The sequence below is a fragment of the Myotis lucifugus genome, unplaced genomic scaffold, assembly GCF_000147115.1.
Source record: "Myotis lucifugus unplaced genomic scaffold, Myoluc2.0 scaffold_3, whole genome shotgun sequence".
NCBI lineage: Eukaryota > Metazoa > Chordata > Mammalia > Chiroptera > Vespertilionidae > Myotis > Myotis lucifugus.
This window is the reverse complement of record NW_005871051.1, coordinates 27,590,441-27,605,656: the sequence shown is the minus strand read 5'-3', so window position 1 is coordinate 27,605,656 and position 15,216 is coordinate 27,590,441. Positions and strand designations below refer to the sequence as shown.

The following is a 15,216-nucleotide window of genomic DNA, read 5'->3' as shown; positions in this document are numbered from 1 at the left end:
TCCTGATGCTCTACGGCACAGCCCAGTGTGAGCTCTGGCTGCCACGCACTCCCTGCACATGCCCAACAACCTGGCCCACTCCCTATGGAGCAGGGGAGAACCCTTCCTTGCCTTGCACCTGCATGTCAAATCTTCCCCCTCCATCTAGAGACCATCTGAAATATCACAAACAAGGATAATTTTTTCTTCTGGTGGCCACCACCCCTGTACTATAGCTCTTGCTGGGTTCTTCTCTGATAGAGGTGCCACTTCTCTGAGGACAAAAATGGGGGCTTTCTCACCATCTGAACATTCAGCTAACTTCTGCAGGGTGCTATGTGTCAGGCACTGTCCTAAGTATTGTTATGGGTACAACTCATGACCTAACAACAAACCTATGACATAGGTGAGGTGAAATCTCAATGTTACCAAATGTTATCTCATTTTACTCATTATTATCTTAGGAAACTGAAGCATGGAATAGTTCAAGTTACACAGCAAAGTGAAAAGGATCTGAACCCCGGTGGTCTGAGGCAGGGGCTGTGCTCCTGAGCTCTCCGCTCTGTAACCAGTCACTGACTTGAAGCTGGTGGCCACAGGAGAGTTGGCGCTGGGCCTGGGGCAATCTGGAGCAGAAGCATGTGCCAAGGAGGAGTTCAGAGCTAGGCTTCTGGGCACACAGGACAGATCTCCACAGGGACCAAGAAGTCCTCAGCAACAAGGAGTCAGGAATCCAGGTCAGAAAGCTGGACAGCCAGGCAGGCGGAGGAAAGGGCGAAAGCTCAGGCAGCGCTCTGCTCCCCCTCCACTTGAATTCATAAGTGTGTTCTGCAGGCCAACCAGGAAGGCAGGCAAAACTGCGGGCTTGGCTGGCCGGAAGCTTGCAGGAAGGGCTAAGTCTCAGTACTTGGCTGGGGTAGAGGGCAGGAGAATGAAGGGGAGAACTCCTTATTATTTACAGAAGGAAACTGATTGTAGCAAATCAGTTTCAACCTGTTTGATGGCCAAGCCCAAGTTTTCAGAGCTCAGGAACAGCTACCTGGTCAAGTGCTCTTCAAACCCAGTAGACCGCGAATCATTAGCAAATGTTCTTATTTAGGAGACTGCCAATTTAATGCTGACAAGCTGGTAAGAGACCTGCTGGTATTCCCTCCTGGGTGTTGCCCTTTGGGTCTGCACTCATTCCTTCCACAAGGCAGATTTCCTTGACCCTGGGAGGTCACAATTCAAGGGGTACTTAAATAATTTCTAATTTATTTTCAGAATTTCTAGCATTTTTATACAGCAAATTGCTAATTTCTATTTTGTAGAAATTTTTAAATCAAAATGACCTTATTCCTAATCAAAATTTGAAGGTGGCTCCTTCCTACCATAGCTAGCGTCATGTAAACCACCAAAGCAGCCACTTCCACACAGCCCAAACTCAGCATGTCCAGGCCTCGATGTGTCTGTTTCCTCCATGAGGCACTAAGCCACGCTGAGAATGGGACCGGGATCCAATTTTCTCTTTTGTCCCCAACACCCAGCATACTACTTTGTGCTAGTAGGAAGTCAAAAAACATGTGGGGTCCTAAAAAGGTAGGCAAAAGGGATATTTGGAAGTTACAAAATAATTTTAAGGTGCTTCCAATTTCCTTAAAAAATGCCTGTCATATGTCATTTAAAATGGTGTTATAAAACAAAACAAACTTGTTGCAACACGATTCTTTAAAAATATGGACATTTCTTTTTGTTATTCTCACTGAGGATATTTTTCCATTGATTTTTAGCAAGATTAGAAGGGAGGGGTAGAGACAGAGAAAGAGAAACATCGATGTGACAGAAATACATCTATTGGTTGGCTCCCGCATGCTCCCCAACCGGGGCTAGGGATTGAGCCTGCAACTGAGGTACGTGCCCTTGACCGGGATTGAACCTGAGACCCTTCAGTCCACAGGCCGATACTGTATTCACCGAGCCAAACTGGCTAGGGCTAAAAATGTGGAAATTTCTTGAGAAATAACAGGACCACATCTCCAAGCTCTAGACTGGAGATGGGCAGTGTGTCCTCAAGTACCCCCTGACCTCAGGTGACCTGGAGTGCTGGGAACAGCTTTTAGCATGCCTCTGGTGTGTCAGTGCATAAATTTATGGGTGAGAAAGAAGTGACAGAGAGGTATCTGCCTTTTACACAGCTGATGATCCAGAATGCAGGCGGGAGGAAGCAGGAAGGGAATAAAGAGCAAAACTACAAAATGAAGCGAATGCAAACCTACCAAGTGCTCCATCCAGCATCTGGGAAGAAGAGCGGGAGGCAGCCTCTGTGGAGGAAGGAGGTCTGTGGAACCGGGGGCAGCAAGTGGAGGCCAGGGCCACGTGAGGCAGGGAAGGACGAGGGAGGAAGGTATAGATGTGGCTGGGAAACAGGGAGTACCAAACACAGGGCACATCACAGAGGGCCTCCAAAGCCAGGAGGTGTTTGGATCTGATGGAATGAGTCAGTAGTTTTCAAAGGCTGGTTGGAGATCAACAAGAAGAGAAAAAGGTTTTCTGAAAAGTTCAATCAGTGTAAAAGACAACCCCGTATTATGAAATTCTGTATTTCTTTCATTTTGGTGCTAAAATGTTTTCATTTGTAAAATCGTGGAGATAAGAGATGGTAACTGACTTTTTAGGAAAATGTCCTTGTTCAGCAAAATTAAAACCTAGCCATTGTATCTTGTCCCAGAATATTTATGGAAATCTTACTGGTCCATGAAGTTGTTGCGGGAGACTGTAGGTTCTTGAGTGAAGGTGAAAGCACATTTGGGGAATCTCTGGCAGCAGGGTTTAGGACAGACCAGGGCAGAGCCCCAGTTCACTGAACCATAAAAGTCGAACTCAACTGGGCCTGCCCCAAGAAGCAGTCGTGGTGGAAATCTAAGGATCAGCTGCAAGGATGCCTTTCCCAGTGCAGGTTTTACTAACGTCAAAGGATTCCACGTCTCTTACGTAGCTGTTTGGCTCACATTTGAGTGACGTGGGTGTGACATGGGGTAGGGAGGGGACATGCAGGGTGTCCCGTGAATAGAAAGGGAGAGTCCAAGCGCTTCCTAATCCTAAGTACAATTACCCGAAAGACAGGCCTGGAGGGGCCAAATCTACATCTTGAAGAGGGAATGGGGCACTTGCCGCTGCCCTGCTCGACCCCCAGAAGTGTCTTATACATCATCTTGTCAGTGTGAGAGCCCTCTGTCTCACTTCACTGCCCTCTGGAAATGCAGCAGTGAGTCATCCGGCACACTCTCAACTCCAACTGTGATGTGAGTTATCTTCTCAGACAGCCCCGCAACAACTAACACAGAACCTATCTTGTGGAAATCATTCCCATTAGAAGCAACACCAGGCTCTGATCAAATTCTAAGAGGGACTATTAGACCAGGGATCCCACTGGGGTAGACAAATAATTTTCATGTTGTCATGGGGGTGGGGATAGCAGCTCAGATGAGCTCACCCCAGAGGGAATCTTTTTGAGAGGCATGTGGGGGAATTTGGTGCCTCCCCACCTTTCTGTGCTGGCAAGCCAGGTCTCTGACAAGCCTGAGCTTCTCCATTCCCAGGGAGGCACCTGGGGTCTCAGTGCCTTCTTCCAGAGAGTGTCCTCTGCCAGGCTCGCTGAGGGGCACAGCTTGGTCTGAGGATATCGAGGTGAACACAGACTGCTCAGGACCCCTCAGAAGCACTGCCAGCCCCCTGGGGTGCTGAAGCTTCCTGGCTCCTCGCACCTGTCCAGGCAGCTCCACCTTGAGAAAGTCCTCATTACACCTTGTTCTAAACCCTGTATGCCCTGGCAAGCAATCAAACACCCAACCCTTTTATTCAAACGGGGAGGAAGCCTCTCTGATTCATAATGTGCATTTAATTCTCTTACATAAACACACCTCTCTCCTCTAGCCATTACCTCTTTCAGGTCACATCCATCACACTTCTTTAAAAAGACCAATATATACAGAGATGCTTACAGACCTTGAAATGCCTGGTTAAAAATGAGCACTGTGTGGGAGCTGGAGATACAAAGATGAAAAGACGCTGTCCTTACCCTGAAGGAACTCAGTCTAGAGGAGACAGGGAAGTAAATGGAAAATAACAAGGCAATGTGATAATGTGATCAAAAAGGGTGACAGTTGTAGCCCGGCTGCTGTGGCTCAATGGTTGAGTATCGATCCATGAACCAGGAGGTTCACTACCCAGTGAGGGGTGTGCAGGAGGCAGCCGATCGATGATTCTCTCTCATTATTGATGTTTCTATCTCCCTCTCTCCCTTTCCCTTTCCTCTCTCTAAAATCAGTAGAAAAAAAATTTTTAAAGAGGGGTAACAGGTATAAATAAAGAGCTAGGGAGCCCCAAGTGGGAGGGAATGGATGGGGGGCGGCAATGCAAACCTCTCTGCAGCAGGATGTGGAGTACACAGAGTTCTTCCCAAATTCACTGTGAAATTTTAGGACAGAAAGTCTGTCTTCCACTGCCTTCATAGAACTATGAGCAGAATTTGTAACACAACAGGAACTCAAGAAATATCTGTCTAGTGAGGGTTGGAGATCGTGTCTGAGTCTGTATTTTTAATAACTTCCAGAATAATACTACCCGTAGCCCTTCTAATTTTTTAAAATTATGAGTGAATGACTCTGTGATGTGCCTAAAGGAAGAGTGAGTACATGAAGAGTTTAGGTTTATAATAACAAGCTGCTCAGCAGAGTTACTCTGAAATTTAATGATATATGTTAGTTTTTATGCATATGTTAACAAGCCACAAATAGTGATCAGCTCACACAGTAGCTGTAATTAGTGGTACTTAACATACAACTAGGTCAAGTTTTCAAGTCTGTCTTGTTCATGCCGTGGGATGCATACATATGGCTTGTTTTCCCTGACTCCACATGAAATTAAAGTATGACAACTGAATCAAACTCTCTCTTCCCCTCACAGGAGAGATCTATGCCTCTGACTGGGAATCCTCCGTGGAGCTGGAGGCTGCAGTGTGTCCCCTCTCCAGCCGCTCCGCTCTCCTCCAGAGGCCATCCTCAAACACCTGGGGACTGAGGAGCTCACAAGAGCACAGTCTTGGCTATAGAGTTATTTATAAATAAAATGGATAAATCTAAACAAAAATTTTGCTAATATGAAACTGGTAACTGGGAAAAATATGACAGGGTGATAAATATTCATTAAGCCTCACTGATTCTAGAACTATCTCCACAGCTGAAGTAATGCACAGTCAACATTTAAACAGAAGTCCTGAATTTCTAGAAGTCTTCTTATACTGTTTATCACCACCTTAAAAAGAGTGGCACCATTGTTACAGTGGCACAGGTTACATGAGCAATTTTATCCTCCTCAGTCTTAAGTCAATTAGATTTCCTTATGATTATTCATGTGCAGCCAACCCAAACAATGCCTGAGAGCTGTTACAGACAGGAAGTTAGGGCAACAAAATAGGCTAGTGAAATTACAAATGTTCTCCGAGGATCTAAAAATACAAGAGTTCTCAGCACCATTCCAAATACAGTGGGTTTCTGTACTAATTCTAATGAGAGTGGGAAGAACTGTAGTTTGGGGCGAGAGATCTCTCTCCAGTCTCAATGTTAGCAAGAGCTAGCGAGATGCTTTCAATCACTTCTCTCAGACATTTAAAATATTAGGACCCTTAGGAGTTTTATAATGGCTAATGGAAATAGGAACACATAGGACAAAGATGAAGGAATAATGTAAGACCGCAGTCACTGGGACACTTCAGACCTAGACATGTGGAGAGAGGAGAGAGGGGAAAGGAGAGAGGGGAGAGGGGAGAGGAGAGAGGGGAGAGGGGAGAGGGGAGAGGGGAGAGGGGAGAGGGGAGAGGAATGAACAGACACAAACACTCCCATGTAGGCAAAGAATGCTTGCCAGCATTTCTCCCCTCCTGCCCTTATTCACAGGTTACTGAAAGGGGCATACACTGGTATGACATTTCTAGAAGGGTATGTGACAATATTTCAAGATTTTTAAATATGTCTGTATCTCTGACCCTATCATCACTGTTCCAGGAATGTCCAAAGGACATAACCAGAGATTAGGGTAAAGTTTCATAAGTCTAGTTGGTCAAGGCTCACCGATTTTCCTTCCTCCCTTAGATCTGTAAATTTCTCTCCCCTACAGTCTCTATGTCAGGCCCTCGTTGTTTCTCTCTTGAAATATAAGAATCCTTTATTCTGTTCTTCTTCAGTCTACTCTTCTTACTATAGCCAGTGAACTTTCTAAAACACAATTCTGATCACGTCACCTCCATATTTAAAATAATTCCATGGCTCCCCTAGATGGTTCCCTCAGATTTCAAGGCCCAGCCTCTGCCTTCTTCCCTAGCTGTTCCCTCTCTTCGCTATATACCTCATGATCTGGAGCAATTGGCCATTGCCCAAATGTGCCACCTGCTGCTCCTCCCATGCCTGTACCAGTAGTTTATTCAAATGCACTCCCCAGCCCCCCAGTGCCTTCAGAGCCTGGTGAGTCTCTCAAGTCTTTCTAAAGCCCTCATGGGCACACTGCCCTGCTGGGAAACCTTCTGATGTCTGAAACCAGGCCGGTCCACTCTGGTACCATCTCACTGCACTCTGTGAGAACTCTGTTGCAGCACTTTTCATTTTCTGGGTGGTCTGCTGGCTCCTCCGCTATACCAAATCTTATTCCTCCATCCTTCATTTCCAGCACCCAAAGAATGCCTTCTGAAGACATTTTGCATGAAGGACTCTGTGACTAAGAGAACAGAGATTGATTCTACAAACATATCCAAGCACCTGATTACCAGCTTACTCTTGTGCAAAAATGATGACATAAATAATAAGACCAAAGGAGAGCCAAATAGAATGACTAGGCCCATCCTTCTATCTTGTACCAAATACCATACTGTATAAAATTAAATACCAGAGAGCTAAAATGCTCATTTCTTGAAAATAACTGTATTGGAGAGAAGGAATAGAAATATTAACTATAATTTGTAAATGCATGACTCAACAAAACTTACTGCTACATATAGCAACAGGGGTGGGGGGAGAATGCCATACCATGGCATCAGAGCCATGTTTTGCCATGAGCAATCCCTGCCCTCAGTGTACCCAACAAGATGGCAGAGCCAGCATCTCTGCAAGTGGGCCCAGGGACATGGGCTGGTGGGAGGAGACTGACTGTGAAGAGGCTGCAGAGCTTGCAGAGTTGGGAAATTAAAACCACTGCTCTTTTTGCTTCAGGCTAATTAAAGCTACTTGACTGTAAATAGGGTAAGGGAACTGGTGCTAAACTGATTTATTCCTCTACTTCCGGCCACCAACTGGACCTGCTAAGCATGGTAGTAATCAAATGAATACTTTACTTAATTGCATGAAACCATCCTGAGAGCTAACTTAGCACAACTGTTCCCATTACCCAGTCCAATTCTCAGTGCAGCAATGATGAGCTGCTAAGAGCTGACTGGGTCTGCAAACCATGGACCACAGGCCAACTCCAGCCTTCCACCTGCTTCTGTATGGCCCTTGAGCTAAGAATGTTTTTTACATTTTTTAATAAATGAAAGATAATTAAAGGAAGAATACTATTTTGTGATATGAAAATTATATGAACTCTGAATTTCAGTGTCCTTAAATTTTATTGGAACAGCCCCACTCACTTGTTTGTCTATCTCTGGCTGCTTTCACATTACGACAGCAGAGCTGAGTACTGGAGACAGACCTTATGGCCCACAAAGCCTAAAATATTTACGATCTGCCCTTTAGAGGAAGCCTGCAGACCCCTGACTTAAAAGCTGGCTAGGCAAGGCCATCCATAATAGCATTCCACAGCAGCCTGGATCCCAAGGTACTTAAAAATTATTTCCATTAATGAGTTTATCTTGCTCACAGAAATGGCCACTAGTTTGAGCTTCAAAATTGTGCCAGGCAGGATTCATGTAAGATAGCTGAGAATTTAATAAAGGCCCCTTTAGTTTAGAGAAATTGACTAAGAAGATGAAAATAAATTTTCTTCACTACAACTTTCTCTAATTCAGAAAGTCAAAGGCTCATCAGGAGCCAGTCATATCCACCCTCTCACATGCTGAGGATCCTGAAGTGGCCCAGTTTCCTTCAGGCAGTGGGGCTCCTTTCTTCAGAAGCCTCCCACGGAGGGCCTCCCTCTGAGTGCTATCACCTCACTGAGGGTGTCAGCCTGGAAAGAAAGCCCCGGAAAGCTGTAGGTGTAGCTTCCTGATTTTTGTTGGGGGGTTCTTTTTAGCACCCTGCTACCCTCCCTTGTTATCCTTTCTGAAGGCAATGGCTAAGACACAGAACAACACATCAGAGTCAACTAATGGCATCTTCCTTCCTGGAAGGGAGGCTCCTGGGAGGATGGGGGTCAGGGAGCTCTGTGCACTTCCAAGGCCCGTAGGGCAGGCCTGAGTCATCCAGGAAGAACCTGAACAGGGCGTAAGGGCTTCCCATAGCCCCCGACCCCACAAAGCTCAGATCTGCATATGATTATAATCCATTATGATTACTTTGACTACAAACACATAAAAGTCCCTTTAATGAGAGTCTTTTTAAGAAACAGAGGGACATATGTATAATAAAGAAAATAAAACAAGCATGTGTTAAACTCTAGAATTAACATGGCAGCAGAAAACATGAAGGTGGGAAGAAACCACCTGGAAGGTATGTTACTCAACTCATTCAACCACAAGCACAAAGAATGCACTCAGCACCTACACTTGCTTTTGGGCAATGGCATAAAGGAGCATCATTTCACTGAGCTAGAATCTCTTTAGAACTCGGTTTAAGCTCCAGGTAAAAGAGACATTTGGAGCAGGTAATCCGACCTCAAAGGCAGTGCTTCCCATCTGTTTCACATCACAGTACATACAGAACTTGCTAGTACCTGACAGCACGCTAGGATAAGCAGACAGGATTGCTAGCAGGTGGTCCCCAGGGACTGAGGCCAGCCCAGGTAGTCCTGAGGGCTGAGGGTGCACCATTTCAGACGTAAGTGTGGCAGCTCTGGTCTAAGGTGTGGACTGCAATCACCAGTGGTAAAGTTGCGCTATACTTCTGAAGTTATTATGACCTCCAAACCATTGAGTCCTTACCTGACAAACAGGTACCATGCTAGTGTCTTCCACCTCATCCATTCTGAAAGTCATCACGGTAAACTGACTTCTCGGAAAGGTGACTTCTGGGTTAGCAGATCTATTCTGCATTCAAGGGCATGCTGTGTGACAAGGATGGTGTCCCCTCTTACAAAGGCCTCTCATAGCACCTCCAATTGAGGCGAGTGTAAAAACGCATATATATACTTTAGGACTGCCACCCAAAACGTGGACATCGTGAACTGAGGCAAACACAGCATCAGAGAGCAGCTCAAACAGCAGGCTATGCCAAAGGTCCGAAGAAAAATGGATTTTAGTGAAGGCAAATGCAGGCAGTCGGCACATGAGAACAAATGCAGTGACTGCCAAATGGGCCACTGAGCTGATTTATAAAGGATCTCACGGTGTCTCTGTCACAGGAGACTGATGTGCTCCTCCTAAAGTCCTGGTCCACACACTCATCTAGAGAACCAAGGAATCAACTCCAAGGATGCAAATCCCTTATTTTCAAACCTTCATTAACTGGAACCTAAGTAGGACTTTTGAGGGCTTGTTTTTCTCACTTGAAAGGAAAATTTTTCTCTTAAGTCAGCATGGTGTAAAAGGAGGAAAGGTGAACAAAGTGCTAGCTATCTGGATTTCTTGCATATATGCAACTTATTTAACCTTTGGGGGCTTTGGCTTTCTAATTTATAAAATGAGAGGGCCAATGAGATACAGATAACTGAGTTACCAGACATGGCAACTCAACCAGGTTTGAATGACAGCTGCCTAAGTCCCAGTGAACCACTGGCATGGCTGTGCTACTCCAGAGCCATCAATACCATTCTGGGTCATTGTTTTCTTAAATAGCCAGCATTCTATAGTCTCCCCAGTTCTGTGCTTCCTCAGATATTAATCTGGAATTTGTAAACATAATTCTTTTAGGAAGACAAGGGATAAGAAGAAACACTTATTTCTTTAAGCCCCATAATCAGATACTGGTTAACTCCTACATGTCCATGTTTCCTGTTACCAGCTCAGTTAAGAGGGATTAGCAGTAGAAACCGAGGTGAGGACCAAATACTGGACATACCTTCCCAGGTTAGGCCAGCTGGGAGCTTTGGTCTCACAGCCACCCAGACACCACCCTTTTCCTGGGCTCACAGTGTTAGGCCTCAGGTGCCTGCGGAGCTAGGGAGAGTGGGAGTTAGTTCCTGCCTACCTTGGGGAACATTGCTTCAGTGCAGTGACTGAGGAAACAAGGAGGGAAGAGTGCAAGACTGCCATGCTGAGTTGCAGACATGCTGGGTTCAGGCACAAAGCAAATCTGTTGGTAGCACTAAAAAAAGGAAGTGACTGACCTGATCCAAACGCAGTGCACCGTCCAAAAACCGCTGTTTGCGTAACTCCTTCGCAATCCGGTGGAGATTCAAGACAGCCTGGTGTACCTCCTCGCTGGTGTGCTCAGGGGAGATGGGGGGCAGCTCCTGCTCAGGGATTGTCTTAGTCGGGCTCTCAATCATGCTCTGTGCGTGCTCATAGCTCAGTTTGGTGCAGGAGCAGATGATGGTCCGGCCAAACCACTCACTAAGGATCTGCAGGAGGACAGATTGTGAGAAATTGGTTTTCAGGTTTTTCTTACATGTGACCATTCACCCACATGCATTCTCCAGAGATTCCCTGAGCACTGGCTTTTTGAACAGAATGGTGTTAGGTTCTGGCTGGGTACAAAGACTTATCCAATGTGGAAGCTGCTGCCCTCAGCGAGCTCAGCCTCTACCAGGCTTGGACCGGGCAGGCATGGAGTCTCTAGATGTCTCCGAGCACAAGGGCTCAGGCAAGGCCAAGCAGGAGACTGAGGTGGAGGCTTTTCCTGTAGGAGGCTTTTTCATTAGTTTGGGTAGGTGGTCATCAATGTCAAAACTGGGAAAGAGAAGAAGGGATAGATGCCAAAGATGTGCAGATGGGGATTCTGTGGGTTTGGTAATGGATGTGATGTGGGATGAGGGAAAAGGTGGGGCCCCTGATAGAAACAGAGAGCAAGATGCAGGAGAAAGAAAAAGCCAATTCCAACTTGTTCTCTTTGGGGCACTGATGTAGAGACAAAGGCCCAGAACAGTATTTCTCAACCTCAGCACTATTGGGCTAATTCTTTGTTGTGGGGTTGTACTGTACACTGTGAAATGTTTAGCAGCATCCTTCAACTCTACCCGTTAGCATCTCTCTCCAGCACTGAGTTGACAACCAAACCACCTCTAGACGTTGCCAAATGTTCCCTGGGGTTATCGGAGCAGGTTGAGACCCACTGGGCTCAAAGCAGACACACTGCTGAGGGATGGGTTACCACTGATCTGTATTTTATCCTTTCAGTTTGTCTCTATTTTCTATAATGAGCATTTATTACTTTTAAAACAAAAATAAAATAAACCTTAAACTATTCGGGGACTCCTGAACCTGAGGTGCAGGGAGGAGACCTGGATGGCGCCATGTTGCAGGCAGCAGGGTGTAGCCCGGGGGCAATGACTGGTCTGGAGGTGGGGAGATGGCCTCCTGGATCTGAAAGAAAGAGAAGGCCGTATTCTCTACAAACTCCTTCATACTAGGGAACAAAAAGAAAAGCTGGATGATGAAAAAAAACAAAAACAAGAGAACTCAAAGAGACAGGAGAAAATTCAAGAGTGTCTGCTGTTAGAAAAAGCAGGAGACAGGGCAGAAGAAAGCGGTGCTCAGAAGCAGCAGCAGACACACTTCATGGCCCCTGGATGAGACAGATGCTGTTTCTATACTTTCCATACAACTACTTCCTCACACAGCAACGTATGAGGCAGGTGTTCTATTATCCTCACTCTGTAAACAAGGAAACGGAAGGCACAGACCCATTGAGTGACCTGCTAGGGAATGAATGGCAAAGCCAGGAACTGAGCCCAGGCAGTCCAGCCCCAGAGCCTGAGCTCCAACCCTTAGGCTATGTCAGATGTCACCTGGCCATCGAGGAGGATGAAAACAAAGGAAAAGACCTTGTATTGAGCATTTGCTTATTAGTGAGCTTTATGAAGGCTATTTTAGGGGAGAATATGGTAGAGGCTGGGTAGATTTCAGGCATGTGCTACGGACGGATTACAGAGACACTGTCATCCGGCAGCCAGAGCTCTGCCTTGCATCGGCCTCTCACACCCCGTGTGCCATTCAAAGAGCAGCATCTTCTATGTGAGGCATATGAGGGAAAGTTTGGGAAGTCTGGGGTTAAGGATAGGTGGACAGCTAGCAAGCAGTGGTGGCAAAGTGTGGATGGCTGATTCCACAAGGATGGAAGGACAGGATTTTGCTGTTTGTAGGGTGAGGGGAAAAGCCAGTACAAAAGGAGGACCGATGGTGCCAGAGAACGAATGGGTCCTGGGCCAAAGGACTCCAGTAGGTGACTCATCCACGAGAGAGGAGCAGGGACCTGGAAGGGAGGTGAGAAGGATAGGGGAGGCAAGCAGTGATCTTGAGGGGAAGAAGAGGCAAGCCAAGAGCACTCGGATCCGATATTCCCAATCTATGGAGCCAAGTAGAAGGCAAAGAATGAGGGGGCCTGAGTGGGATTCAAAGGCATGAGGAAAGTGGAAGAGCCCTATGATCAATGCCAATTCTTAAAATTTATCATCTGTAACCTGGCAGAATTGGAAGTCTACACTCCTTATCAGAGCTCCCTAACAACGCACGCTGCCTGCACTATCTCAGTTTGAGCCCCTTCTTCCTAACGAGCACCTTGGCTCCTTCATCTGTTTCCTTATCCACCTACACCCATCTCAACAGCACACACGAACACCACCAGATCTTTGACTATAGGGCTAATGAGAACTTTCTTATAATGCCTGCATCCCAGAAAACCTGTACTGCCCTTCTTTTTGAACCCACAATGGGTTGAAGTGAAAGTTCTGAAGAGCCATTGAGAACTACCTGGCCATGTGACAGTGGCCTCAGGCAGCAGAACCTATCCTGCTTTAACACAATCCAGCGATTCTGGAATCACCCTGACAAACGGACTAAAAAAATTCTGAGGCCAGAAAAACTAGCCTGAAACCACCTTGTGGGAAGGCAGCAGAGAAGCAAGGATGTCCCCCACAGCCTCAGAGAGAGGGCAGTAGGGAAAGAAGGACTATGGGGGCTCCCAGGGACAGCATGCCTAACAGCAAGGGAGGAAGGCCTTTCTGGAAGGAACACCTCATTAATTTCCAATTTGGAAGCTGTATTCACATCAACACCCCGTCCATGACCAGGGCCAGTGGCAGAAGACAAAAGGACATTTTTTCACGGAAAAAGTGAAAAAGCCATAAGGAGCTTCATAAATAAAACCCTTCAGAGAGATCTTGTCCTTCCTCTGTCCTTTGCTTAATCGCGGGATTTGGGTCACTGGTTGTCTGCAGGTGACAAGCTTCCTGCATTCACTCGAGGACATCATTGTTTAGAATGTCAGACTGAATTCTGTGCCAACACCTACTGAAGGTATATGGTGAGGAGGAAAACCTGGTCAGAATGGAGCAAACACTCTAGCTCATGACCTACTTTCTGGCCCCAGGTAGGACAGGAAATAACAACACTGCAGTGGACAGCACTTCGGAGTATCTGGCCCTGGCCCCTACTGAACAACCTTTCACAGTTTCTTGAACACATTTGGGAGGACTGCATTATTCAGCCCATTTCACAGTTGAGAAAATAGGCTGGGGATTTGAAAAAGCTTCTAAGTGGCAGCCACAAGCAGATCTATATCTAAAGATTTAAGGCTCAAAATCTAGTGTTACTTGTGTTATATTTTAGCTGAAGGTCACATAACAGACAAAGACGGTGGATAAAGGAAAGGAAGTATGCCTCATATACCAGCCTTCCATATATTGCAGATACCACGTTGTGAGGACACCATGTCCTTGGAAAACTTAAATTCTATTTAAATACATTATAAAGTCTATCTTCTAAAAAATGTCAGTGCTTCATTAAGAAATTTCTGGTTCAAAAACCGCTAATGGGTAAATTTGTAATTTTAAGTAAGTAGGTGCAAAATTACTTCTACAGCAGTTCTCATTTTCTGTATGTAAAGTATTTTTTTTAAAAGTATTAGGAAGAGCCCTAGCTGGTTTGGCTCAGTGGATAGAGCGTCGGCCTGTGGACCAAAGGGTCCCAGGTTCGATTCTGGTCAAGGGCACCTACCTTGGTTGCAGGCTCCTCCCCAGCCCAGGCCCTGGTCGGGACTCCTGCAGGAGGCAACCAATCGATGTGTTTCTCTCACATCGATATTCTCTCTGCCTTTCCCCCTCTCTTTCACTTACTCTAAAAATCAATGGAAAAATATTCTCAGTTGAGGATTAAAAAAAAAAGTATTAGGAAGAAACATTTTCCTGACTGGAATAAAACCAGTTTGAGGTGGCCAGGGGTGGGGATGGGGAATTTATGCTGCTTGGAACACAAGGCAATCGTCGTGTGTGTGTGTGTGTGTGTGTGTGTGTGTGTGTGTGTGTGTGTGTGTGTTGGGGGGGGGGGGTGGTTAAGCGGTGAGAAAAGTCCAAGGGGCCAAGAAGAACATGCCTGAAAAGGGACTGGGCAGAAAAAGGAGGGGCTTGAAGGCAGCGAGGAGAGACCAACATGTCTGTGATGGGGACCTTGGGACTGCAGTAGGGAGAGGCAGTGGGGTGGTGGCTGGCTGAGGAGCAAGCAAGGATCCCCTCGGCCTACTCCTCACACTAGACCCACAGTGATTAAGTAAGGTGCAGGTCACTTTTTAAAGAAAAGAGAAGACTTTGGTGAGATTAGAGAGTAAATAACAAGATGGAAGAACTGTCAGCAACTCACTGTATTTAGAACCAGCTGTGTCCTTTCCTACTGTGTGGAGAGGCCCTGAGGCACACTAGGCCCACCAGAATGCACTGAGGAGGGGCCTGTGCTTGGGCCATGCATTTGCCAGCCTGTTTTAGTTTATAAGGCGGTTTATTTATGTGCTAGAATTTTCTGGAAGGTCTGCATAGAAAAAAAGCCTAACTGAGTAAACCGTGAGCTCTTCTGTCTCATGTCACCTGCCATCAGCCTAGTCTGCCAACCCCCAGACAATAATCGGGCCCTTTCCATCTTGACCTGTCTAAAGGTCGACTGTCTAAACTTCCAAGCCTAAGAGGAAGGAA

General features: G+C 46.2%; 1 protein-coding gene across 1 annotated transcript in view; it reads right to left on the bottom strand.

Moving 5' to 3' along the window:
* DIS3L2 (DIS3 like 3'-5' exoribonuclease 2) overlaps positions 1–15,216 on the bottom strand; it is a 304,622-nt gene that overhangs the window by 52,510 nt on the left and 236,896 nt on the right. Inside the window, 1 exon segment of the mRNA XM_014463733.2 lies at positions 10,426–10,659. Within this exon segment, the coding sequence (XP_014319219.1) occupies positions 10,426–10,659 (234 nt within the window).